Source organism: Gadus macrocephalus, chromosome 16 (assembly GCF_031168955.1).
Source record: "Gadus macrocephalus chromosome 16, ASM3116895v1".
NCBI lineage: Eukaryota > Metazoa > Chordata > Actinopteri > Gadiformes > Gadidae > Gadus > Gadus macrocephalus.
The window spans coordinates 10,767,481-10,792,151 of NC_082397.1; the positions used below are offsets into that span (position 1 = coordinate 10,767,481).

General features: G+C 48.3%; 1 protein-coding gene across 13 annotated transcripts in view; it reads left to right on the forward strand.

Moving 5' to 3' along the window:
* The window catches only part of ncam1b (neural cell adhesion molecule 1b), an 81,271-nt gene that overhangs the window by 36,761 nt on the left and 19,839 nt on the right, over positions 1-24,671 (forward strand). For 5 of the 13 annotated variants that reach the window (XM_060076148.1, XM_060076149.1, XM_060076151.1 and 2 more), the window contains exons 4-13: positions 3,108-3,251; positions 5,579-5,716; positions 6,257-6,374; positions 7,840-8,000; positions 9,408-9,550; positions 10,766-10,789; positions 17,983-18,012; positions 21,687-21,837; positions 22,473-22,660; positions 23,530-23,626. In XM_060076148.1, coding sequence (XP_059932131.1) covers positions 3,108-3,251; positions 5,579-5,716; positions 6,257-6,374; positions 7,840-8,000; positions 9,408-9,550; positions 10,766-10,789; positions 17,983-18,012; positions 21,687-21,837; positions 22,473-22,660; positions 23,530-23,626 — 1,194 coding nt within the window. The remainder of the gene's footprint in view (positions 1-3,107; positions 3,252-5,578; positions 5,717-6,256; positions 6,375-7,839; positions 8,001-9,407; positions 9,551-10,765; positions 10,790-17,982; positions 18,013-21,686; positions 21,838-22,472; positions 22,661-23,529; positions 23,627-24,671) is intronic. The other 8 variants (XM_060076150.1, XM_060076153.1, XM_060076154.1 and 5 more) reach the window with 2 other exon arrangements.

Consider the following 24,671-nt stretch of genomic DNA (forward strand, 5'->3'; position numbering starts at 1 on the left):
TCTTTCTTTTCTATGTCATTAAAGAAAAAGCTGCTCTTAGTCAATTATATGAATAAGAACTTGTTTGTCGTTCTTTTGTCTGGTTGTGTGTTTGCGTGCATGCTATGCGCAATGGCGTCCAAGAATCAGATTGACCAATTAAATAATTTTAAAACTCCTCAAATTATTTCTCTCTGTCGAACAGAATGTTGCCGGAGGCAAACAAATTTAATTCAATTTGTTTTAATATGTATATACATTTTCTTACTTTTTTATTCCGATTATTAACTTATCCGAATCGAGACGGAATCGTTGTACACAGAATCGCGATGCATCGAAGAATCTAATATTTTTCCCACCTCTAGTATACAGGGTGTTCATCTGAGACCTTTACAGACACTCTTTACAGATAGCAACAGCTGCCAAAGTTTGTGTTCTGGTCGATCCCACCCTCTGGCGATAGGATTGGTCGAAACAAACACAAATCTAAAGGAAGTGAACATCCCCGTTTCCAAAGGCTTTAGTTGGTCCGCCGTCAGACGTTAGCTGGTCCGCCGTCAGATGTTAGCTGGTCCGCCGTCAGACGTTAGCTGGTCCGCCGTCAGACGTTAGCTGGTCCACCATCAGACTTTAGCTGCTCTGCCGTCAGATTGTAGCTGGTCCGCCGTCAGACGTTAGCTGGTCCGCCGTCAGACGTTAGCTGGTCCGCCGTCAGACGTTAGCTGGTCCGCCGTCAGACGTTAGCTGGTCCGCCGTCAGACGTTAGCTGGTCCGCCGTCAAACTTTAGCTGCTCTGCCGTCAGATTGTAGCTGGTCTGCCGTCAGACGTAAGCTGGTCTGCCGTCAGACGTCAGCTGGTCCAACGCCAGACTTTAGCTGGTCCACAGCCAGACTTTAGCTGGTGCGCCATCAGATTGTAGCTGGTCCGCCGAAAGACTTTAGCTGGTCCGGCGTCAGACTGTAGATATGAATCAAAAGCTTGATTTGAGAGACATTTATCCAAAGTAGCTTACAGTGAATAGATGATGCATGTCAATAAGCACGCAGGTAAATGGTTGCTCTTCTTGCTCAAGGGTACCCCTACCCATAGCTAGGCCTCAGACGCTTGGGATCGAATCCAGCACCATTTTGTCAGGGAGTCGCACACACTTACAACTAGAGGAAGTAATCCAAGTGTGTATGAACTCACAATGCTCTAACAGCTGGTGTAGGAAAACAAAAACAGGATTGATGAACGAGGGAACATTCTGTTTAAGGTGCACACGAGGAGCAATGCGCGAGAAGCAATTCAGATTTTCTTTCTCTTTAAGCAAAGAACAGTATTTCATGCCGTGGATGTATTCCCACCAGACCATCATGGCTGACTAATAGCACTGCACGTTCGACTTCTTCTGCCGAATTGGCTTTCTGTTGTTGTCAAATTTTCTTTGAAACGTGATCGGTACGGAGATTTCCATTCACAAAGAGTGCATCTCGGAAGAGGGGGGAATGTCAAAATGATGGAGTTGACGAATACTCAGATTTAATTTGAAAAATAACATGTTTATTAAAACGCAATTATTAAAAGATTGATATTTGAAAAAAGTGGAAAACGTTGAAAATCATATAGCTTTTTCTTTGTGGCACAGCTGATTAAAAAAATGTGTCAAGCATCAAATGATAATAGAATTCGAATGACTGCATGGGATATTGACAGTTCATCCATTCATCTCTGAAGAAGCGAATCGTGGCCTCGTTCAAAGCCGCCTCCGTTTCGCTCCTGTCTTTTGCGTTGCTATTGTCAGTGTGCTCACTGACGCTTGAGGAGACCACATGTTTTTGGCACAGCTTGGTTGGTAGAATCCCTTGGATTGGAAAGCCTGTACTGCAACCACGATCAACAATCAGAGGCCGACCTCAGCTGGCCGAGAGCGCCTTTCAAAGCCCTGATTGCTCTTCATTATGTCTTATTGCTAAGCTGTGATTAACAAGCTCTTGATTATCTGAAACTCATAATTCATTTGAAGAATGATAATTAACCGGGCGTTCTTGTTAGAACCTGTTTTGAGGGCTATGATTGCTTTTTTGCATTTTTCGACAGATCGCTTTTGGTTGGACTGTTCAGTGTTCGCTGCTAATTCAACCTCACTCACCGCTAACGACGCCTCCTTGACAGCTAGTGCTACAGCGGGACCCCCTTCATGGGTTTCTTTAGGGGTTCATATCCTGTTTCCAGTGGGATCTCGGGAGTGTTTTCTTTGGTGGGCGGTCGTCTAAATCAACACAACGTGGGCCTCTGAAGTCGATTAGCATCTTTAATGTTAAGATAAAGGCTCTTAATCAATAAACCTGACATTTCTTCAGCGGTGGGCTGAGAAAGTATGCCTATTGAAACCTGCATACTCTCTTCTGCACGGTAAAACCGACATCAGCCTCAGCTCTGCTCCGGTAGAAATGAAATGTTTCTCTTTCATTACGTATGAATGAAAGTATAACAATACAGGAAAATAATCTCATGGACAGTTACCTTTTTTATTATTTAATCAATTTATGCGGTTCAACTGGGGTTACGCAAGTTTTTTTTTTGGGATGGCAGGCACACTTGGAGCATTTGAAATGAATGAATCATTTCCCTAATGTCTGGGGGGGGGGGTACTCATGTATTGCACACAGTTGTATTATACATTGCTTTACTTTTATCAAATTGTATTCCTGCAATCAGAAAGGCCACCCCTAAACCCTGAGTGTTTTTTGTCAGTAATCCTGTACGTAAAGTAACGTTCCCTTCCATCTTCTATACCCCTACCACTTAAACACTTCAAACTTACACTTTACACTTACACTTTACACTTTACTACACCTCATTCCCTAACCTTACTTATTTTTACTTACCACTGTTTTAGTTTCTCTACTTATTATTAATTTGTTTATTTTATTTGTATTATTATTATTTATTATTGTGATCCATTGATGCTGCTTCATATTTGTACATATTTGTATATATATTTATATTTGCACTCACCTTTATTTACTTCATCTTGTATGGTCGCTGCTATGTGGCTGTTGAGGAACCAAGCCTGAGTATTCTACTCTTGTGTACAATAAGATGTAATAAAAATAACTCTGACTCTGACTCGGGTTCTTTGCAGAGAAAATCACCTTCACCAACGCGCCGTCACCCCAGGAGTTCAACGAGGGCGACACCGCCATCCTGGTGTGTGATGTCATCAGCACCCCGCCCCCCACGGTGTTCTGGAAGCACAAAGGCTCCCGCATCCAGCCGGAGAAAGACGGTAAGATCGCTGCTCGCTGCGCAGTGCTCGCTGATCGCTGCCGTCTGCCGCTGTCGTCGCCTGTCCTCCTCTTCAGACCCCGCCCCCTCGGTTGTTTGTTCTTTGTTGTTTGTTGTTTACATGCCGGTAATTCCTCCCCACAGCTCAGCAGGGGGTACGAGCAGAATAGCAGTGGGGGTTGGTGAAGAGCTGCAGATGTAGAGCTTCACTGCAGAGGGAGGCCTGTTTGTTTGTGGGATTCTCAGCGTTTTCGTGCAGGAAGTTGAAGTTGTTAATTAATTTTCGGGATTAGATTGGATTGGATTAGATTATTTTATTCATCCCCCAGGGAGAGGACATTAAGGCGTAAGAGATCAATAAGTGATCACAAAATCAATAATAGAATATAGGCCCTCTTATGAATAATGCAGCTCATCTGCATTGCTCACCAAATCATATTTATACGACGGACTAAAGAAGGAATTGGATCTGGTTGGTTTGAATCTTATGAATATCAAACCTTGGAGTGGCAGGCACATGCCTCGTCTCCAGTTCAGTTGATGGCAATTTGAATTTGAATTGAAATTGCAATCAATGAATGTCGCGATTGACAATTATTCCTAGAAAATGCATTAAAGAAATTGAGGGTATATATAGTTTGCCACTTGGGATGATATTTTTGTTTTTCAAATAAAAAAAAAAAATATATATTATTATTTACGACAGAAAAAAACTGATTCGAAAGTATTTCTAAATTGTAATCATTGCCTACTTATCCTACACTTTATATTCCAATGTCTCTCTTTCTTCATTGCTTTGCAGTAAAATATTAATTGGCTTTGAATGGAGGAGTCATGTTGAAGTCCCACCCTCTCACCCTTGGCACTGAGCAATATGATTATGTTTGGTGTTTCCGTGGTTATCGGCCGCTTCAAGATAATAACTCCCAGCCATGTGTGGCCTGGTTCACTCCCTCCGATCTCCACACGCCTCTGGTTATTCTGGCCACATTCAGACCCAGCACTGCAGCAGTGTGTGTGTGTGTGTGTGTGCGTTTCTGTATCTGTGTGTGTGTTCGGGTGTGTGGTTGTTTGTGTGTGTGAGTGTGTGCGTTTGTGTTTGTGTGTGGGTGTGAATGTGGTTGTGTGGGTGAGTGTGGTTGTGGTTTTTTGTGTGTGTGTGTGTGGGTGTGTGGTTGTCTGTGTGTGTGTTCGTCTATGTGTGTGTGTGTGTGTCTTTCAGTGTGTGGGTGTGTGTCTGTGTGTGTGTGTGCGTGTGTGTGTGTGTGGTTTTGTGGGTGAGTGCGGTTGTACATGTGTCTGTGTCCATGTGTGTGTGGGGGTGTGTATGCGTGTGTGGGGGTGTGTGTGCGTGTGCGTGTCTGTGTCCATGTGTGTGTGGGGGTGTATGCGTGTCTGTGTGTATGTGTGTGTGTCTGTGTCCATGTGTATGTGCGGGTATGTGGGGGTGTGTGTGTGTGTGGGCGGGGCTTCTGGCCTGCTTCAAGTGTTAAAGTGCTGTGTGGTCACCAGCTCGCTGCGAACGCGGGATGAAGGGAGTGTTGTTGCTGGTTGAGGCTGGATAAAGCTGGTTGAAGCTGGCTGTTTTGGGGTGTTTGGAGTGGGTGGGAGGAAGGTGCTCAAACACCACTTTCAGAATGTGTCACTCCATTTGGACTTGCGTGGTTAACATTCAATAGATCCATCTGCTGTGAGCTCCCATTGATCGCCATCAAGAAACAAAAAGACCCGACGCACTTAACAATTCTGAGGGCAGGGATACACGGTGTGTTTGAATAACAGATTGCCAGATGTATAATTAATGTCAGAATCATCCATAATTAAAATGTAACATTTGGAAAATAAAAACAAGAAAAGGCCGAAGGAATCAGACAAATCGAAATGCTAAGATCGTTTTTTCGTTTTTTCCAAAACATGATTTCCCAAACGGGGTCATGTCTGTGTGTGTGTGAACCCAGCCTCCAGCGATCGGATTTGTCTAAACAAATACGAAGTTAAAGAGAGTTGACCGCCCCCTTCCCCCAGACTTTAGCTGGTCTTCCCCCAGACTTTAGCTGGTCTTCCCCCAGACTTTAGCTGGTCTTCCCCCAGACTTTAGCTGGTCTTCCCCCAGACTTTAGCTGCTCCGCCGTCAGCCTGTAGATATGAATCTAACGCCTAATCTGTGAGACTAACCTTCATCCATAGCAATTTACAGTGAATACATGATACAGGTCAATAAGCACTCAGGTAAAGGGTTGGCCTGCTCAATCGGCCGTCCGAGAAACGCTCCAACGTGTCCGGGGCTGACCTCACTGGGGTTCTGATGTTCTGCTCTGTTTCCCCCAGTACGCTTCAAGGTGCTGGCCAACAACCACCTCCAGATCCGCGGCATCAAGAAGACTGACGAGGGCTCGTACACCTGCGAGGGCCGGCTCATGGCCCGAGGCGAGATCGACATGCGCTTCATCCAGGTCCTGGTCAACGGTCAGCCTCCACTCCTCCCCTGCCTCTCACTCGTTGGTTGCTCTTTGGTATGCAGGGCAGGCGCTCCCCTGGCGGGTGTAAACAGAGGAGGCGCATGGGTGGCCGTGTGTGGGCCAGGGTTTTTCCCTGTTGATGGTATCTGCTACGAGCTAATGCAGAAAACATCCCTGCTTTTGACCTGAGACGTCATGCCTTGAGTTCTCCCCTCTGTGGCTGCCTCTTTCTACATCTATCGCTCTCTCTTTGTTTCTCTCTCTTTATCTCCCTGTTTCTCTTTGTCTCTCTCTCTCTCTCTCTCTCTCTCTCTCTCTCTCTCACTCACTCACTCACTCACTCACTCACTCACTCACTCACTCACTCACTCACTCACACTCTCTCTCTCTCTCTCTCTCTCTCTCACTCTCTCTCTCTGTCTCTCTCTTTCTCTCTCTCTCTCTCTCTCTCTCTCTCTCTCTCTCTCTCTCTCTCTCTCTCTCTCTCTCTCTCTCTCTCTCTCTCTCTCTATGTCTCTCTCTCTAACTCTCTCTCTCTGCCCACCAGTGCTGCCCACCATCCGGGTGTGGCAGACGGAGGTGAACTCCACCGCTGACGTCGGTCAGACCGCCACGCTGACATGCGCCGTCGACGGCTACCCTGAGCCCACCGTGACCTGGACACGGTGAGGAGCACACACACACACACACACAAACACAAAAACAGACACGTATACAAACGCACGTACACACAGGCACACACACACACACACACACACACACACACACACACACACACACACACACACACACACACACACACACACACACACACACACACACACACACACACACACACAGACACACACACGTACACACACACGTACACACACACAGACACACATTCAACAAACACATCCCACACACACACACACACAGACAGCCAGAAAAACACATCCCACACACACAAACACACATCCCACACACACAGAGGGTGTCAGAGGTGACACATCACTACAGAAGACCCCCCGACGAGCAATACAAAGCGCGGGCCGTGGTGTTGTGATGCCGTCACAATGGCTGCTGTCAGGCGGTCAGGTGGTCAGCCCAAACACAAAGCCACCGGCGCCAGGTCCAACAGGAGGCTTGCTCTTGTCTACCTGACTCAAGCATGGGGACAAAAGGCTCCTGTCTTTACTGAGAGGCTCCGGCCTGCTGTACTACATCTGCTGCCTCCATTGTCTTCTTGCTGCTGGAGTGCAGGGGGGGTGGGGGGGGGGGATGAAAAGGGGCAATCTGCGCTATTGTGATCACGGTAGGAAGTAGAATTATATTTTTAGATGAGTGAAGACATTTATGGAAATGATTCAGATGTTACGAGCCACATGCTTGGCAGTTGGTGTGTGGGAGAGTCAAGTTCAAAGCAGTTAATTGCACTTGTCAGAGTCCCGAGTAAAAATAGCGCGCCGATATTCGGAGGTTACTTATGAAATGGATGTGGAAGCTCTTGGTAATGCAAAGCAGACGATCTGTCTCCTTTTTCATCCCTTTCTTCGTTTGGAATTACGCCTGTGATGTAAAATAATATTGAAACCACAATATATTGTGAAGGCATTCCTTTCTTCATAATTCTCCCCAATGTTAAGCTGCCATATCGCACCAAAGACTTTTATCTTGAAAACCAATTACTGGAAATGAGATCATTTGAATAACTATCTCACTATCGTTCCCATTTTCGTAATTTTTCGCCCCCACACTTAGTTTTTTCCCCCCTCATCCTCGTCTCTCCCTCATCACAGATCCTTAAGTCTGTTGCTTGTGTTTCTTCACATGAAGCTAAGCCTCTTCTTGAGTCAGGCCTGGACAGCTCAGTGTAAGCATTAGTATATCTAAGGGCTAATGCACTGTCCATCTTCTGCACGGGGCAGAAAAAAAGTTGAAATGTTCCAGATATATATGACTTATCGCGTTATGCATTCGCATTATGCTAAAACATCATTTGCTAGTGGAAAAAGCTCAAGCAAACAAGCATTTCATTCCACCTTCACAAACAAAAACCCACAAAACAGACAGAAAGGATCCATCCTTCAACAGCCATCAGTGCGTCAATCTCAGCCTATAATTCGGATAATTATCCTCCCGTCGTCGTAGCAACGGGGTGGTCCTGGACGCGGAGGATAAGTACAGCTTCAACGAGGACGGCTCGGAGATGACAATCATGGAGGTGGCCAAGCTGGACGAGGGGGAGTACACCTGCATCGCCCGGAACAAGGCGGGCGAGAGCGACCAGGAGCTCAGCCTCAGGGTGTTCGGTAAGGAGCACGACACACACTGCCCTGTAATCAGTGTATGTAGATGTGCTTCTGTCTCGGACACCGCTTGCACCCGTATTGATACGCTTATTATGCAACAGGCTCTTATCATCTGTTCCCCCCACTGTCCCCCTCGGCCCACTCTCTGCATCTCACATGAGTTTATCTCGGTGGCGATAAAAGAGAAATGTTGGGCCATAACCAAAGTGTTGACCAGGGAGTGCAAGCGGTCTCCAAGCACGCGAGCGAGGACACCATAATGTCTAGACATGCGTTTGTAATGATCGCCTTTCAGAATGGATGTTTTAATTGTAGTGTAGGCGCGCGTTGGCCGCTGGTCCTGAATGCAGAAGGCACTTATGTAAAGGCCGGGGTTGGGGAGAAGAATGAACAAGGTCCTCGCTAATAGATATAGAATGGAGCGTTGTGCGGTGTGCGTGTGGGCTGTCATTGTGCGGTTCCTGGATTGTGTTGAAGCGCTTTGGGTGCAGGCCAGGGCTTCGTGGCATGAGATTAGCTTTGAGCCCGTTTCAGATCCGCGTTCTTCTCTCTCTCATGTCGTTGCTGTCGCCGGGTGGCCCTGGCTTTACGTCCATAATTTAACCGCAAAGCTGGGTCTTCTTAACAAGTAATGAAACAGGTAATTGTACTCACGATCCGTGTACACATGCGTAGGCTGTTCAAAACAGCCATTGTCTGTATGAAGAAAGTTATTATGTTTCCGAGGTGGCGGGGAGATTAATTGTGTAACCTTTTCGAAAGCCCGCCGTCGTGAAAATAAATGCTTTGTTTAATTTGTGTGTAACTGTATGAATACTGAGCAGGTGGTTAGCAACAAAGATGTTTCTGTTGAAGAGCACACAGCCATGTATAGACATGTCTGTGTCTCTATATACTGTATGTGTGTTTATGAGGCTTTTAGTGGGAACAGGGAACTGCAGGCAGTTGATCTGCAGCCCACGAGTTGGGGAGGCTGCGAGGGTTTTGGGCTTGCTGTGCTTACGGAACGGAACGCAGGCATCCCGCTGTGGACTTCATAATCGCTCACTGTTTCAATGTGTTCAAAAGATGTGCAAACGTAACAAAAATCTCTTTCACCTCTGCCATAACCATGGAAGATAAACCGGGGGCAGAAATGGCTCACGACGATCATAATCATTTTGAGAATATACGTAACACAACAGTTTTCTGTGCTTTGAATTGCTTTAAATTGCTTTAAATTGAACGCAACGGAGGCAACGTTAAGTTAACAAGTTACCAGAAGTGCAGGGAGAGCGGCGATCAATAAACACGCAGGAAACGGACCTTGAAATGGAAACAGGAAGCAGAAACGCAGAAGGGGGATAGGTTGTGACGTTGCTTGCTGCTGCTGCCGTGACAACAGATGCTGTGCTTGTGTCTGCACAGTGAAGCCGCGGATCACGTACATCGTGAACCAGACCACCTCGGAGATGGAGGACCAGGTGACCCTGACGTGCGAGGCGCTGGGGGACCCCACCCCCAGCATCAACTGGAGCTACGGGGTGCAGGTCTTCAACGAGGGAGAGCAGGTAATGCCTTCGGGGCGAACGCGGCACTAGCCCAACTGCAAATACAAGCAATTGCACTACTACTACTACTACTACTTCTAAATATCATCAAGGTTCACTAAAGTCCCCAAGTTCATATACTACTTCTAATTATCATCAGGGTTTATATAAGGTTACACTCGTTCCTAAATATCATCAGGGTTCACTAACATCCCCAGGTTTATGCACTACTTCCTTAATATCACCAGGTTTTATATGAGGCTACACTACTTCCTAAATATCCCAAGGGTACTAACATCCCAAGGTTTATATACTACTTCCTAAATATCAATACTTCCTAAATATCACAGGTTTATATAAGGCTGTAAGACTTCCTAAATATCACAGGTTTATATAAGGCCATCCTTCTTCCTAAATATCACAGGTTTATATCAGACTATCCTTCTTCCTAAATATCACAGGTTTATATAAGGCTATCCTTCTTCCTAAATATCACAGGTTTATATCAGACTATCCTTCTTCCTAAATATCACAGGTTTATATAAGGCTATCCTTCTTCCTAAATATCACAGGTTTATATAAGGCTATCCTTCTTCCTAAATATCACAGGTTTACATAAGGCTCTACTACTTCCTAAATATCACAGGTTCACGTAAGGCTACACTCTTCTAAATGCACCGCACGTCCTGCTAGCGTAGCTTTGGCTGTAACAGTGTTATTATGAACCATAATTGGAAAATATTGGTTATCTCCAAACTCCTAAAAGACGTGATTGTTTTTCATTCATATTAGCAGTCGTCCATTGACAGACCCAATTATCCAAACGAAGAACAAAGCGAACAATCAATATTGAAGAGATGATATATTTGATTGAATAGAGTGGGTTTCTAAAACAAGCCGGATGCAGTGACCAGGGCAGGCAGACCTCCAGAATGAAGTCACCGTCGCTGCATGAAGGTTCTGCCAACCTTGCGCTCACGAGCCTGAGAGGATTGTTAATGTTGTTGACTCTGTAACGTTCAGGGCTCGCAGTGCTCCACATGTTTCGATCGCCTACATATGTTCTGTTGGTTTTCTGTATGCATCTGTTGCAAATGAAGCATCATTTTTCGCGTTCTCCTCATTCCTCCTGAGCATCACTGACGAAGGAATGAAGGAAAAGGAAAATGACGATCTGATCGGAGGGGCTTGTACCACTGGTCACCCATTCTATGCACTGCATCTCTTCCCCTGCAGGCGCATCTAAACAGGATCTATCAGGTATGGGAGCTGAGGCACACAGAAAAGCACGCAGGCAAACGTTTCTCACCGTGTTTCGAAACAGCAAAATCAAGCATTCTTCCCATCTGATCCAAGAGCTTCCTCCTATCTGCCATTAAATCACATCAATCTTCAAAGATGATCTCATCGCAGCAATCGATGAGATTTATTTACGCTCGCATGCTCTCCTAATTCGGCCTATTAATTCCCGCTAATCTGGCGCCCGGAACGCCAGCTGTGCGTCTCATCTCTGGAGATGGGAAGGAACCTTCGAACGGGATGAGAACACGATTTGAAAAAGAGCAAAATAGAAAAATAACCCATTTCTGTGTTCCCATTGCTCACCCCCTCCCCCTGTTCCTCGTGGTGGCATGCGGTCGTCGGCGCCCTGGCCACGCTCGGCCGGGCCCCGTTTGTGTGTCTGTCCGTCTGTCAACCCCGCCTTAGACGGTCTCCTTGCGCCGCCGTCACGTCACGCCAGGTCTGGGGGGGGTGAAAGCCTCATTCTGTCTTTTGGTGTCTGGGCTTCTTCCTTTTCTCCGCCGCCATCTTCGCGCCGCTGCTGCATGCATTGTAGAGCAGCCAGGTCTCATCCGTCACAGAACGTGGATGAACTGCATTAGCACCGCCGTCAGCCACGGAGAGAGAGAGGCGAAGCAACAGGGTGTAGGATCGCAGAGATGCCGCTGTTCATTTCTCATTATCAGCGGGATAAATAGATCTCACCTCAGGGATTACTGCGTTTTGCCGTACTCAATTGCTCATCAGGGGATTTGGCCTTGTTCTGAAAACGGATTACTTCAACTTTGAGTGTTGTGCTCACCCGTGCGGTTAGACACGATTCTGTTTGAATTGGAGCTCGTGAAGGCCGTGTCTCATTTTGAATTCAGCCTTTGTTTTGTGGATGCAGACGAAAAAAATGAAAAATTGCATAATCTGCATTTAAAGTCTATAATTATGATAACACATATACATGTGTTCCATATTTATACGTAATCTTTTAGTTAAGCGTGAGCATCCATGTTTTTCCAACTTCTCCGTCGGTCGGAGACGACACGTTTCCAATTCTGACTTTCGACCTCTGACCGTTAACGAACACAGCATAACACCGCACGTGTGTTCTTTGCCTGTGTAGTAAAGTAGTTAGTCACGTGACGGTATCTGACACATAGACTTGCGTACTCGCCGATACCCGATAGAAATTTCCGATACCGCTATCGGTATAGGAGCAGCTCTACCTGATCATCACAGTGGAACGGCTCACCAGTCAGTGATGAAGGGGGGTCTGGGGGTGGCTCACCTCCAGCTGAGCCCGGTGGTTCTGCCCCCGGGATGGTGCTGGGCCTGGGGACTGGGACCAAAGGCCGGGTCAGCCAGGGTTCAACCAACCGGCCTCACCCTGGACAGCGGTCACAGACCCAGCACTGCTCCCCCCGGCATCGCCCCGGCATCGCCCTGGCAACGCTGTCAGTGCCGGGGCTAACCATTAATAACGCAGTAGAGAGAGAGAGAGAGAGAGAGAGAGAGGGAGGCAGACTGTGATGGCACGTTCCTGTTTTCTCTCCATCTGCTGGCTACCCTATGAGGAATGGTAGTTTACATCCACAGTCTATAGCGGACATTGTTGACACTTTAGCAACCGTTAGTGTCGAAGTGTTGTCGGGTTTTTGTTTGGTGTTTCTGGGGGGTGATGTTTACCATTACTAAGCTGTTTAATCGTCCACAAAATGAGTTCGCTTTCCTTGTTTTTCTAATGTCCACCCGGTGCGTGGTGTGGGCTGGTCGTCAGAAGAGGTGTTAGGATTATACAGGCAAAGAGGGGTCTGTGTGTGTGTGTTTGTGTGTGTGTGTGTGTGTCCGCGTGTGTCCGCGTGTATGCGTCATGCCTGCCTGCATGCGTGTGTTAAAATGGGAGCACAATGTGGCGATCCAGGCTAAGGGAATGAAACATTAGCATAGAACAGAATTCAAAAAAAGAGGCACTGCTGTACATGCAAGAGGCGACTCACAAAGGGAAGCTTCACAATGGGCTCTTGCATGTGTGGGTGTCTCGCGGCCTGGAATTATGTTTCCAATTGGCATTAGTGTGTTAGGCTCTTGTGGTGTTATTGTTGTTGTTTTCACCTCTATAAAAGATAAGTGTCTTTAAAGCCAGCTTCATTAGCGCATGGGCGTTGGTGGGCCGTTATCGCTTTCCCGCTTTTGATGAATATATTGCACGTCGCTCGTCTAGTTAATTGTGGCTGAAAATAAAAAATTAAACGTTTTATTATCCGCAATTCTTTTATCAACCTAATGAATTTTTTTCTTATTGAAATACTTCTGAATGTGGCGCTTGGTGAAAAGTTTGCCGGCTCCGGTAATCTGGAGTGACGCTGAGAGGGTTATGAGTTATGAGTTTGGGCGGCAGGTTTTAAAGGGATGCGAGTCAATTAAAAGAAATCCAATATTAAAGTGCCGGGTTAATTCTGGGTAATCTCTCTATAAAGTTGTTGTCGGCGTGCACAGTTAGCCTTCAAGTTCCTTCCCTCCTCTATATTGCATTAACAAGCTGGCCTCCAAGCAGCCACTCAGAGGAGCTTGATCATTCTGGACTATTTGCGCCGACTATTATGTCATTCGGCAGATGCTTTTACCCAAAAAAAAGTGTGCTGAATTCAGGTACCAGTCATCAAGGAGCAGGGAGGAGGAGGGCATCTTGGGCGGCGTGTAGCTCAGGAGGTAGAGCAGGCTGGCTTGTAACCGGAAGGTTGCTAGTTCGACCCCCCGGCTGAATGTCGAGGTGTCCCTGAGCGAGACAACTCACCCTGACTGCTCCTGACGAGCTGGCCGTCGCCTTGCGTGGTTGACTCCGCCGGCGGTGTGTCAATGTGTTCATGAATGGGTTTGAGTGGAAGCGCTTGGAGTGGCCACTGGTTAGCGAAGTGCTACATAAATGCAGTCCATATACCATTCACCATCGTGCTCAGGGATGCCCATCGCTAGGCTGGAAGCATCGAGTATGGAACCCGGTGCCTTTTGGCGTGGAATTGTACCACCCTAGCTAATACACAGAATCCACCCCCGGACTAGTAAAATATTACACTCAAGCAACTTGAGAACACGATAATGAGAGATTGGTGTGAAGCGCTAATGCGAAGAGTAAAAACATCATCAGGACGTCAGCCGCCCTGCGGCGGGGGCCCAGAGGGATGTGTGGCCCTGGGGAGGCCCACTGCCAGGGAAAGCGACGGGCCCATTGTTTGCTGTAAACACAATAGGGGCCCCTCAGCGCCCTGCAGTGGGCCCGCTGAGGTAGTGGTGCTATGATGTGAGGGCTTCATCATCACACCGCCGCTCCGCTCCCCTCGCAATGCTTTCCCCGCCTCCGTTTAATAACACAGGGCGGCTCCAGCGGGCCCTAATCAGTGGTGAGGCCCCCGAGCAGCTCGCTCTCTCTCGCTCTCTCTCTCTCTCTCTCTCTCTCTCTCTCTCTCTCTCTCTCTCTCTCTCTCTCTCTTTCGCTTTCGCTTTCGCTTTCTCTCTCTCTCTCTCTCTCTCTCTCTCTCTCTCTCTCTCTCTCTCTCTCTCTCTCTCTCTCTCTCTCTCCCTCCCTCCCTCCCTCCCTCCCTCCCTCCCTCTGTCTGTCTGTCTCTCGGTATCCCCGCTCTATTACCCCCTCTGTGTCTCTTTCTTCTCTCTCTGTACCCATCCCTCTATCTGTCTCTCTCTCTTTTTCTCGCTCCATCTGTCTCTCCATCACTTTCTATGTCTCTTTGTCTCTCTCTCAGTCTGTCTCTGTTTCTCTGTTTCCTTGTCTCTGTGTTTCTGTCTCTATCTCTCTTCAGTTTGTATCTTTCTCTCTCTGTCCCCACCCTCTCTGTCTCTCTCTCTCTTTCTCTCCCTTCCCCCCTCCCTCTCTCCCCCCAGTTTGCTACTGTCTCTTTTTATCGTTGTGTATCTTCCTTTTGACTCTGACTCACTGCATGTCAGAGCAGAGGGTAGAGATGGCTGCCCTCCCTCCCTCCCTCCCCCCTCCCTCCCTCCCCTCAGGGGGAGGAGAACGTAGTGGAAGTCAGAGCAGCACCGGTCGGGGCGGGGGGGGCAGCTCGCCCGCCCGTGCATCATCGTAATGTTTCAGGGCATCTTTGCAGACATAATAGTGTAGTGATGTTACTCCCCCACGGCCCCCTCACCGCCCTCCCCCTCCCAACGTCCTCGTCCTCCCACAAGCGTCGCGTCGCGTCGCTTCCTCCTCATCGTCTTCCTCGCCTCTCCCCTCTCTATCTTCCTCTCGCCGTCGAGTATGACAGTGACACGCGTCAGCCGCAGCAGGTACAACAGAGGGAGACGGAGAGAGAGCGAGCGTCCCGGAAACGACGGGTCGTGAGTGTGAGAGCGCGAGCGTGTGTTTGGGACTGCACCTTTTTTTTTTCCTGGAGGTGGGTATGTTCCGGACTGTTAGGTTCCGCCGCCTGTATTAATTGGGCGGCGGCTCCTGTCTTGCACTATGGGGATACGCCAGCTGCTCTGCTTGTCATCACGCACAGGAACACACGAGCAGACGTGCTCGCTCGCCGCCTCCCTACGACAGCTGCCCCTCCCCCCTTCCTCCCCCTTCCTCCCCCTCCCTCCCTCGCTTCGGCTCGTCAGAGCTTGGCTGGAGAAGTTAATAGTCATAGTCGTGAATCACCCCTAGAATATCAATCGGGTGCGGCCTGAGGTTTTGTGTCCGGTTGTCCACTTCTTTTTGAGTTGCGTAAAGTAGGCTTTATTCATCGGTGTCTCGTCGTAAAGGTGTTGGATCTCTTTTGGTTCTTGATGTTAATTGAGGTGAAGTCCTTTTAGCCGTGAGTCATTGCCGATATATACCTCATCTGGCGTTACGTAAACTGTTTTCGGAAAACGCCTTTATTTATCGGGTTCCTAAACGTGTTAAGCCCAAGCATGTCCGCTGCTGTGAGGAGGAAGTGTGTGTGAGTGGAGCCCTAATGCATACTGTAGCAGGAGTTGGAGGGGTAGCTCTCTTGCTCAAGCCTTTATTTAGCGCTCTCCTTAAACGCATAAAGCTATACCCAAGGTTTCGATCTGTGCGGTTCCGCCATTACAAGAGTTGAATTTAATTTTAGCGGTGTGGTGATTGATGAGTCTGTATCGTTTTTTTTATTTATATTATTTGTAATGCCGCCGGCTCTCAATAAAAAAGAAGGGTTTGGTGTGTGTGTGTGTGTGTGTCGGGAACATTAGATGTGAATTTATTGAAAGGTTTATCGAGGTTTTTCCCCAGCTCCCTCCCTTTCGGTTCGCTCGCGTCCACGTCTTGTGTTTTATTGATGTTTACTGAGGGCTGGCTCGCGATGAGAGAGGCTGTCAGTCTGTCGCTTTGCATGTTCTGCTTGGAGACGTTTCATGTGGGTCATCACGTTTTCATGTGTTTTCGTGTTCTGCTCCTCACCGTCATGAAATCCATAGCATGCCTCATGCAAACTAATTTTGTAGCATGTAGCTGTGTGGGTGTGGGTTTTATCATTTGATCTGATGTTTCCACGAAACATGACAAATGAGGTGATTATTTTGATTATTCAATACCTACTGAGACAAATGGACTTGCGTTATATTTGGATCCTTTTGAAGAATAATATCTCGAGCAAAGATATTATTGATTTAAATCGACATATATAATGACCCTACTATTCACATTGTCAACGGTCTACTGAACATACTTATCCGGCAAATATTTTATTATTGATTAAGTTAACATGAGATTAACATAGGATCAACGATGCAAGGACGTGTTGAAAGGAATTGGCCGATTTGCTACAACCCCAGGTAAAGGCTGAAATTGTTTATGTCCAGATCTAATGTTTGTTCAGTTCCCCTCCTCTAGCGGTGTAGACGGTACTGAAATTGGGCAGTTGGCGCTCAATCGACATCCATTATATCCCAAGCGATTGTTTCGCACTCCCATAGCCGTGTCTCTGTGTGTCACGAAACAAAGATCCAGCTGTGGTGAGCGGCTCAGCACACGCGTGGAACATAATGGACGTCAAATGAGCGTCAACTGCCCAATTTTGGAATGCTTCTACGCCATGAGGGGCTGAATTGAACAAACATCATGGCTGATTTACATCTGGACCCAGACAAGGTCAGCAGTTAACCCGGGGCCTTAGCGAACCAGGACCCATCAGACTCTAAACGTTAGCCACAGGCCGACACATCTGTCTCCACGGACCCAGACTATAGAACATCTGGACATAGTTAGGTGGCCATTCAGCGCCTGCACTGCGGCAGTAGCTCAGGAGATGGAGCGGGTTGACTGGTAACCGTAAGGTTGCTGGTTCGATCCCCGGCTCCTCCTAGCTGAGTGTCGTGGTGTCCCTGAGTAATGGCACCTCACCCTAACTGCTCCCGACGAGCTGGCTGTCGGGTGCCCAATATCGGGTGAATGATAGGCAATATTGTAAAGCACTTTGAGTGGCCACTGGTTAGAAAAGCGCTCCATAAATGCAGTCCACTTACCATTTACTGCAAATAAATGAAGACTACCTTGCGGTGACATCACCTTCTGTTCTTCATGGGGCAACAATAAAGCGTCTTAACAACAAGCCAGCCTTGTGACATCACCGTCTCGAAGCCAGGCGAGCAGGAACCCTGTTACTGTACCGTCCACAAAAGATGGCGTGTAATAATCTTGAGTCATCTCGTCTCAACCGTCCCGGAGACTGACAATGGCGGTCTTGTTTGTGCGCTTCATGGCTCAACGCGTGACGCCCAAATGCCGACGCACTTGTCACAACATCTGTTTAAAATGCAAGCCGCTGATGGCGAAGCTGTCGGAGAAAAAGGCTTGTGTATGACTCTCTCTGAAACACAACACGGCACCCATGCACCAATAAATCTGACTGCTGCTTAGAAACAATCCACATTGAAGCCGCAGCAGCAAGCGATATATAGCCCACATAAAATACATGAAGCGTCTGTCGTGGAAATCGACTCAATTATTTTTTCATCCCCTTCAAAACGGATGTGATGTTCAGTAAAAACTGCCGAAACATCTAAATATCAGTAGACCTTTGACGATTGAATTGGTAATGAACGGGTGGCACACCTGCTGTGTTGAACCAGAGCCACTCTGTCGATGGATGAGGGCTCCTCTCTAAAGGATTGTTCTGCTGTTTTTTTTTTCTTTGTTGTTCTGTCTCTGTCCTCCACAGGCGTCGTGGACTCGGCCTGAACAACACAAGGTATCGCTTCTCTAAATGCATGACTTTATCCAAACACCAATCCTTTTTCAAGGCACAGCTGGAAAGTCCAATTCCACAGAAGGGTACAGACTACACAAAGTAAAACTGGCACTTGGACTTTTGCAATACAAGTCCAACTGCTAGTTATTTATATACATATAGATATGATATAAATAGATATATCGATCTCTATATATATATATAAAGCTATAATATTAGACCTTATTTTACGATGTCAAGCTCTGCTGTTCACCAGTTTCATCGCACCAGGAGACTGTTTAAATAGGTGCAAAATCAGACTATTTAAATATCGTATTTCACCCTGCATTTTAAACCGATTATAATATTTTTCTTGGATTTTTGACTTTTCCATTATTTTTCTCCATTCTGGGGGATAAGTATGCAGAAGACAGCGCTGATACCCACCATCTACTATAATCCACTGCTCCAGCAGCACATTTGAATACCTGACATAAGTCACTCACCGCTGACGTGGGTCGCAGTACAGGCGAATTAAGTGGAGCCCCTCTGAGCAGAATAGGCTCTAATATTCAGCAGGAGGGGGAATTATGAACATGTTTCCTTGCCTGTGTATAAAAACACTCACTCTGTGATTGATTTATACGCAACAAAAGAAGAAAATACATTCAACCCCGAGTGTCAAAATAAGTTGGAAGTTCGGAGGAGGGGGGAGGAGGAGGGAGGAGGAGGGAGACTGTACCAAAGTGCAGTTAAATGTCCCCCCTGTTTTTTTCCGCTCTCCCATTCCGAGAATCCCGCTCCCCCTCTCCTCTGGTGCCGGGGGCGTAGGACGTGATGGAGGGTCCCCCCGCTATCAGTTGGTTCTGATTTATTGGAGCGGCTCGCCGTGAAGAATGTCCTGTTAGCCCGCCTTTTGTTCTCCCGCCGTGTCTCATCTGTCCCGCTGCCAGCCGCCGTACTCGTGCAGAGTGGTTCGATTCCCGCTTTTACGGCCGGCAGAAACAACAAATAAAAACGCAAGTCAAAATCGCCAAATGGTTTCTCCGAGGCCGGCCAAAAAACGACAGCAGCGTTGTATTATTCATCGAACCCCCCCCCCCCCCCCCCCACCGCCGAGAGACTCGTATTCAACATTAACGAACCTGTTGACATTATATTGCATATATTATTAGTACTGTGCATTTATATGACGTGGTTTTGGTTCCCATTATGTCGTAGACGCTACGCGAAGGCCTGTAAGATCTTCGCTACACATTAACGACTGGCCATCTGTAAGGGTGATTGTTATGCATGCAATGGATAGTCAACAGTATGCATTGTTATTCCTATGCCTTTGGGGGCACTCTACGGCCCCTGTTAAGTGTAACATTATTCTACCACTAGTAAATCAGACTGAAAGAGGATATCAACGTCTCGACGTCTCAACGTTGTGTCACTACGTTACTAACAAGTTATCCTTACATTATATCACGAACATAGTGATGTAGTGAATGGGGATAATGGCTGAACTGTTGACCCCCTCCCTCTACAAAGGAACCCCCGCTGTATTGTACAGAGCTGAGGATGTGTAGCGACCAGGAGGGAGGGGGAGGGGGAGGGGGGACCACTGTCTTGTGTTGTCCGCGGGTCAGGGCCTGGTATTCAGAGGCAGCGCCCCCTGTTGGGGACAGCCCCCGGCAGAACAGAAGCTCTGCAGACCCGGATCAGAATATTAAAGTTGAAGCAAGGGACTGGTGTTGCGTAAGCGTTTCCCAGGTCCCACTGCGCGGCAGTGTCCTGCATAATTGATAAGCCCAGACATGCTTTTTGTCTATTCAGTATGCCATGTTACACTAATGAGGATTTCTCTTCAGCGCGGAATAGGCAACTTTTTTATGTATCGTATTTAATATGTGCTGAAGCAAGCCGTGTCATTCAGTTTAGGTCTGCACTTTGAATCAAAGCCACGCAGAAACCCAGCGTACGGGATGCAGGGAGAGCAGAGTTTGAGCACCTCAGCGTCTCGCGTGTGAACTCAGAACCGGCGGGGCTTTTGATCGTCAGTGGCTCGTTTCAACCGCGCTCCGAAGGTGGTCCCGGTGCCACTCGCGGCGCGGCGGAGCGTGGCGGCGTCGAGCAACTTGTGCTTCAGATTCAGAAGGAACTCGTTTTGGTGCTTTTGTTTGTAAAATATGTATGAGTCAAAGAGGGGTTTCAGACCATCGCCTCCTTATCGTCGGCATGGAAACGGTGGCTGTGTTCTAGAGGCGATTATTTTCAAATACCCTGACAATCACAGGCCATGCCGGATGCGGTGACCGTAATTTCCACCCAGACTACCCAAGTTGTCTGTGGGGGGGGGGGGGGGGGGGGGGGTCTGCAGCGCTGTTCTCCGTGTGGTCTGATTAAGAATTGAGGATCAGTTAACACCAGCACCAGGGCACTGCGTGTCACATGTCATCCGGTGACAAAGGCCCCTGAACCCGGAGCTGGGGGTGATGGGACAGTTGTTTGTTGTGCTTGTAGCGCGGCCGATCGCGTTCCCCCAGCAGGTAACTGGAGAGGGTCGGGGTCTGGCCACTTAAGTCATTAGCCGGCTCTCTCTCATGCCGGGCCTGTTGCAGCTTTTTTATTTTTTGAGAGCTTGTGTGTGACTTTCTGTTACACAATCCCAAAGCAAAGGCAAGCTGTGAAGGAGGAAGCAGGCAGTCATGGGTTCTGAAGTAGCAGTACTGGAGCCAGCTAGTGCAGCTTATTACTTTGGAACAAACACACATTTAGGAAGTCTGTTCTTCTTATACTTATTTCTTCTTCTACTTCTTCTTCTTCTTCTTCTTCTTCTTTTCCATGGGATCAGCTACAGCCGTGTTGTAAACATAAGACAAATGATCAGTCAATTCATGACACCTGCCACTCACCTGTCTTCAAGTCCTCCTCCGATCCCCCCCTCCCCATCGCCTTCCCACAGACAAACCCCCTCAGCGGTGTGATTCAATGTGAAGTGAACAAACTGCTAAAAGCAAAGCAGGAGGAGGGGGGGGGCTCTGCACGTCACCGACGCCGTGTTCATCCCCCTGAGACGTGTGAGTCAGCTGCGCCAACTGAACATCCGTGTCCCGGGCGTGTGAAGTCGTGAGCCCGTTGTGTGAAAAGCCTGAGCACCGCCCTCGCCCGCTTTCTTCAATCAATTATTGACGAACCCCCCCCCCCCTCACCCCCACCCCCACCGCCACATTTCCACATCAAACCCTCCACGGAGCGCTGCCTTCACAGAGGAGTGCGGTGGTTCCATTCATGGAATAATGCCGATTGATTAAGTGGGTGTTTTGTACCGATGCATTCTTGTGGATTTTTACAAAGACATCCCACTGCTGCGCTTGGTGGTTGCCATGAAGACATCACTGTTGTGTCGTCGTGTTGCTGACAGACTCGCTGCGTACACACCCAGCCGCCCCCTCGTCTGTTTCACTGTGATTCCCAACCAGCACGGGATATTTTAGACTAGTTTTAATCGTGTTCGACCAATCTGTCACACATGGGCAAAGTGAAAGTGCAAGTGAAAGTGAAACAGAAAGTTAAACAGAAAGTGACACAGAAAGTGAAACAGAAAGTGAAAGTGAAACAGACAGTGAAACTGAAAGAGAAACTGAAAGTGAAAGTTGAAATGGCTCTGGTGTTTGTTGTGATCCCCGCTCCCTCTCCCCCCCCTCCAGAGCACCGACGGCACCGTGGTGGTTAGGAGCGACGCGCGGGTCTCCTCGCTCACCGTCAAGAACGTCAAGTACACAGACGCCGGCCAGTACCTCTGCACCGCCCGCAACTCCATCGGCGAGGACGCCCAGCCCGCCCACCTGGAGGTCCTCTGTGAGTAGCCTCCCGTCCGTCCTCAACCTAATTACAATTAGGGCATTTAGCAGACGCTTTTATCCAAGGTGACTTACACCGGTTAATACACACTATTGACACACCGACGGCAGAGTCAACCATGCAAGGCGACAGCCAGCTCGTCAGGAGAAGTTAGGGTTAACTATCTTGCTCAGGGACATATCAACACAGCTAGGAGGAGCCGGGGATTGAACTACCAACCTTTCGGTTACAAGACAACTGCTCTACCTCATGAGCTTAGCCAACCCCTCCCTCCCCCCTATTCAATGCCCCCACACAACGCTGAACGCTGCCACAGATAAATGGGTCGGCCTAGCTCAGGAGGGAGAGCGGGTTGACCTGTAAGCCTAGATGCTAGAGTGTCGAGGTGTCCCCGAGCGCAGCACCTCGCTCCCGATGAGCTGGCTGTCGCCTCGCGGGGTTGACTCCGCCATCGGTGTGTGAATATGTGCGTGAATGTCTGTAAGTCCCTTTGGATAAAAGCGTCTGCTAAATGCCCTGAATCTATATGAAAATGCGAATGTCTGAAATGTCGTTTAACTCCGACAGGTCGTAAAGGTTGCGTTTACAAGCGTTTTACCTGTTTACGTTTATTCTTATCCCCCCCCCTGTAGATGCGCCCAAGATCCAGGGGGTTCTGGCCATGTATACATGGGAGGGCAACGCGGTCAACCTGAGCTGCGAGGTGCAGGCCAACCCCAGCGAGGTGACTCTGGTGTGGCTGCGGGATGGCCAGCAACTGCCCGGCGCCAACACCAGCAACATCAAGATCTTCCAGAACCTTGCAGCCAGCTTCCTGGAGGTAGGCTGGGGTTGGTGCTGCGTGTATGGATGTGTGTAACGCGGACGCACGTGGAATCACTCCAAGGGAAGTAACTTGAAAGAACAAACGCACCGACAAATGCACTCTCGCGCTCAAGCGAAAACACGGCAGTCTGTGCACTCAATCCCAAACGCGAGCACGCATGCATACATTCATCTATGCAAACATATATACATGGATGCATAGATACATAGATACATACATACAGGGACATATCATACATACATCCATACAAAAACCTCTGGGGTTTGATTCACCCACCCACCCAATCAGGAAATTCTGTGCACACAATCACAAACGCACACATAGTACATTCGTACACACATACGTACGTACGTACATACAGACATATACAGGCAGACCCAGACATACATATACTATCTCTGTTTGGATTCACCGACAAATCACTAAAGTCTGTGCACACAACCACACCCAAACACAGCCACACACACACACCTGTTCTCTGTGTCTCCCACAAAAACACAAAAGTCTGTACTCACCGCCACACACATACACAAATAAAACCCTCCCCAGGACATCAAGATTTTATGAGTACATTCATGGAGTGGAGGGTGTTTTCCGTACCCCCGTTGTGAGGGCAGAGGAGTGCGGTGAATAATTAAAAAGCAGGAAAGAGCTGGGAAGGAATAAAAATAGAGCACTCTAATGGACAGATGAGAGGCAGAAGGTCAGGGCAGCCGTCCGCCGGTTTGTTTGTGTTTTGTTCGCTGACACCGGGGAGCACATCGATCGCGGGTTCTCACGTTCTCGCTCACGGCTCCTCCTCTCACGCTGACTCTCTCTCTGCTCCTTGTCCCCCCACCCCCCACCCCCCCCTCTCCGACCAGGTGACCCCCACCTCAGAGAACGACTACGGGAGCTACAACTGCTCCGCCTCCAACGACCTGGGCACCGAGTCCAAGGAGTTCCTGCTCATCCAGGCCGGTCAGTCCCAAACCCTGACCCGACACCCCCACAACCCCCCGCCTCCACCCAGCCCGGTCATCGGTTCCTCCTCCCCCCCACACAGAAAATCAGTGTCTGCCGGTCTCACCGGAACACAACCTCTCCCGTGATCGCTCTGAATAAACTATCATCTTTGTAAACGAGCGACATGAGGGACGGGAAGCGATGGAGGATGACGAGAGTAGTGTCACTCTTTGTTCGACCGGACCAGCTGTTTATTATCCCGTCGACCCCTTTTATGTCTTCTCTCTTTATGAGTTTCAGCTCGATTCCCGTCGTAAAACCCGCTCTTCGGTGGGGAGCGTTCGCAGGTGCTTTTAGTCGTTTTAGTCGTCCTCTTTAGCACCTAGATGTTGTCTTAATTCACCATTATAGAGCCCGGTCTCGCTCGGCCGCTGCCTGTCTAACCACTCCGCAGAGCTCCGCCGGAGCGCTGGTTGCTGGCTGTCCCCTCTTAAGACCTGACACCTCGTGCCCTTATCAGTCGGCAGTAACAACCGGCGATGCCGCGGTTTCGGTCCGAGCTTTAGTGTCTCCCGAGAAGACTGTAGATCAGTTGCAGAGATGAGGAGGGGAGAGGGACGCCAGGCCCTGTTTGTCACGTTGCAGTGCGTTTGCTGAGGTTGTGGTGAGGTGCACCGGCACGTTAAGGAGAGAACAGAACCGTAGATAAAGGGAGGCTGACGTCCTGTGATCTTAGGATCAAACCCGGGCTATTAAAAGCCACTCCGTGGAGCCCGGGCTGTGGTGCGGCAGAATGCATTGTGGAGCCACTGGCAGTAAACCGACGGCTCAATTTAAGTTTTCACGTTTTTCCATAAATAATAATCACAGTGTTTTATTAATGTTCATTCAGGATTTTAATGCTGAACATTAACTATAGCGTGTGATGTTATTCTTCATTATTTATGATGATTTTCTTTCACAAGACAAGATGGACATTATTCATCCCGGATGGGAAATTCGGGTTGAAACCTAATTATAATCATTATTAATCACTGAGTAATCTACTACAAATCACGAT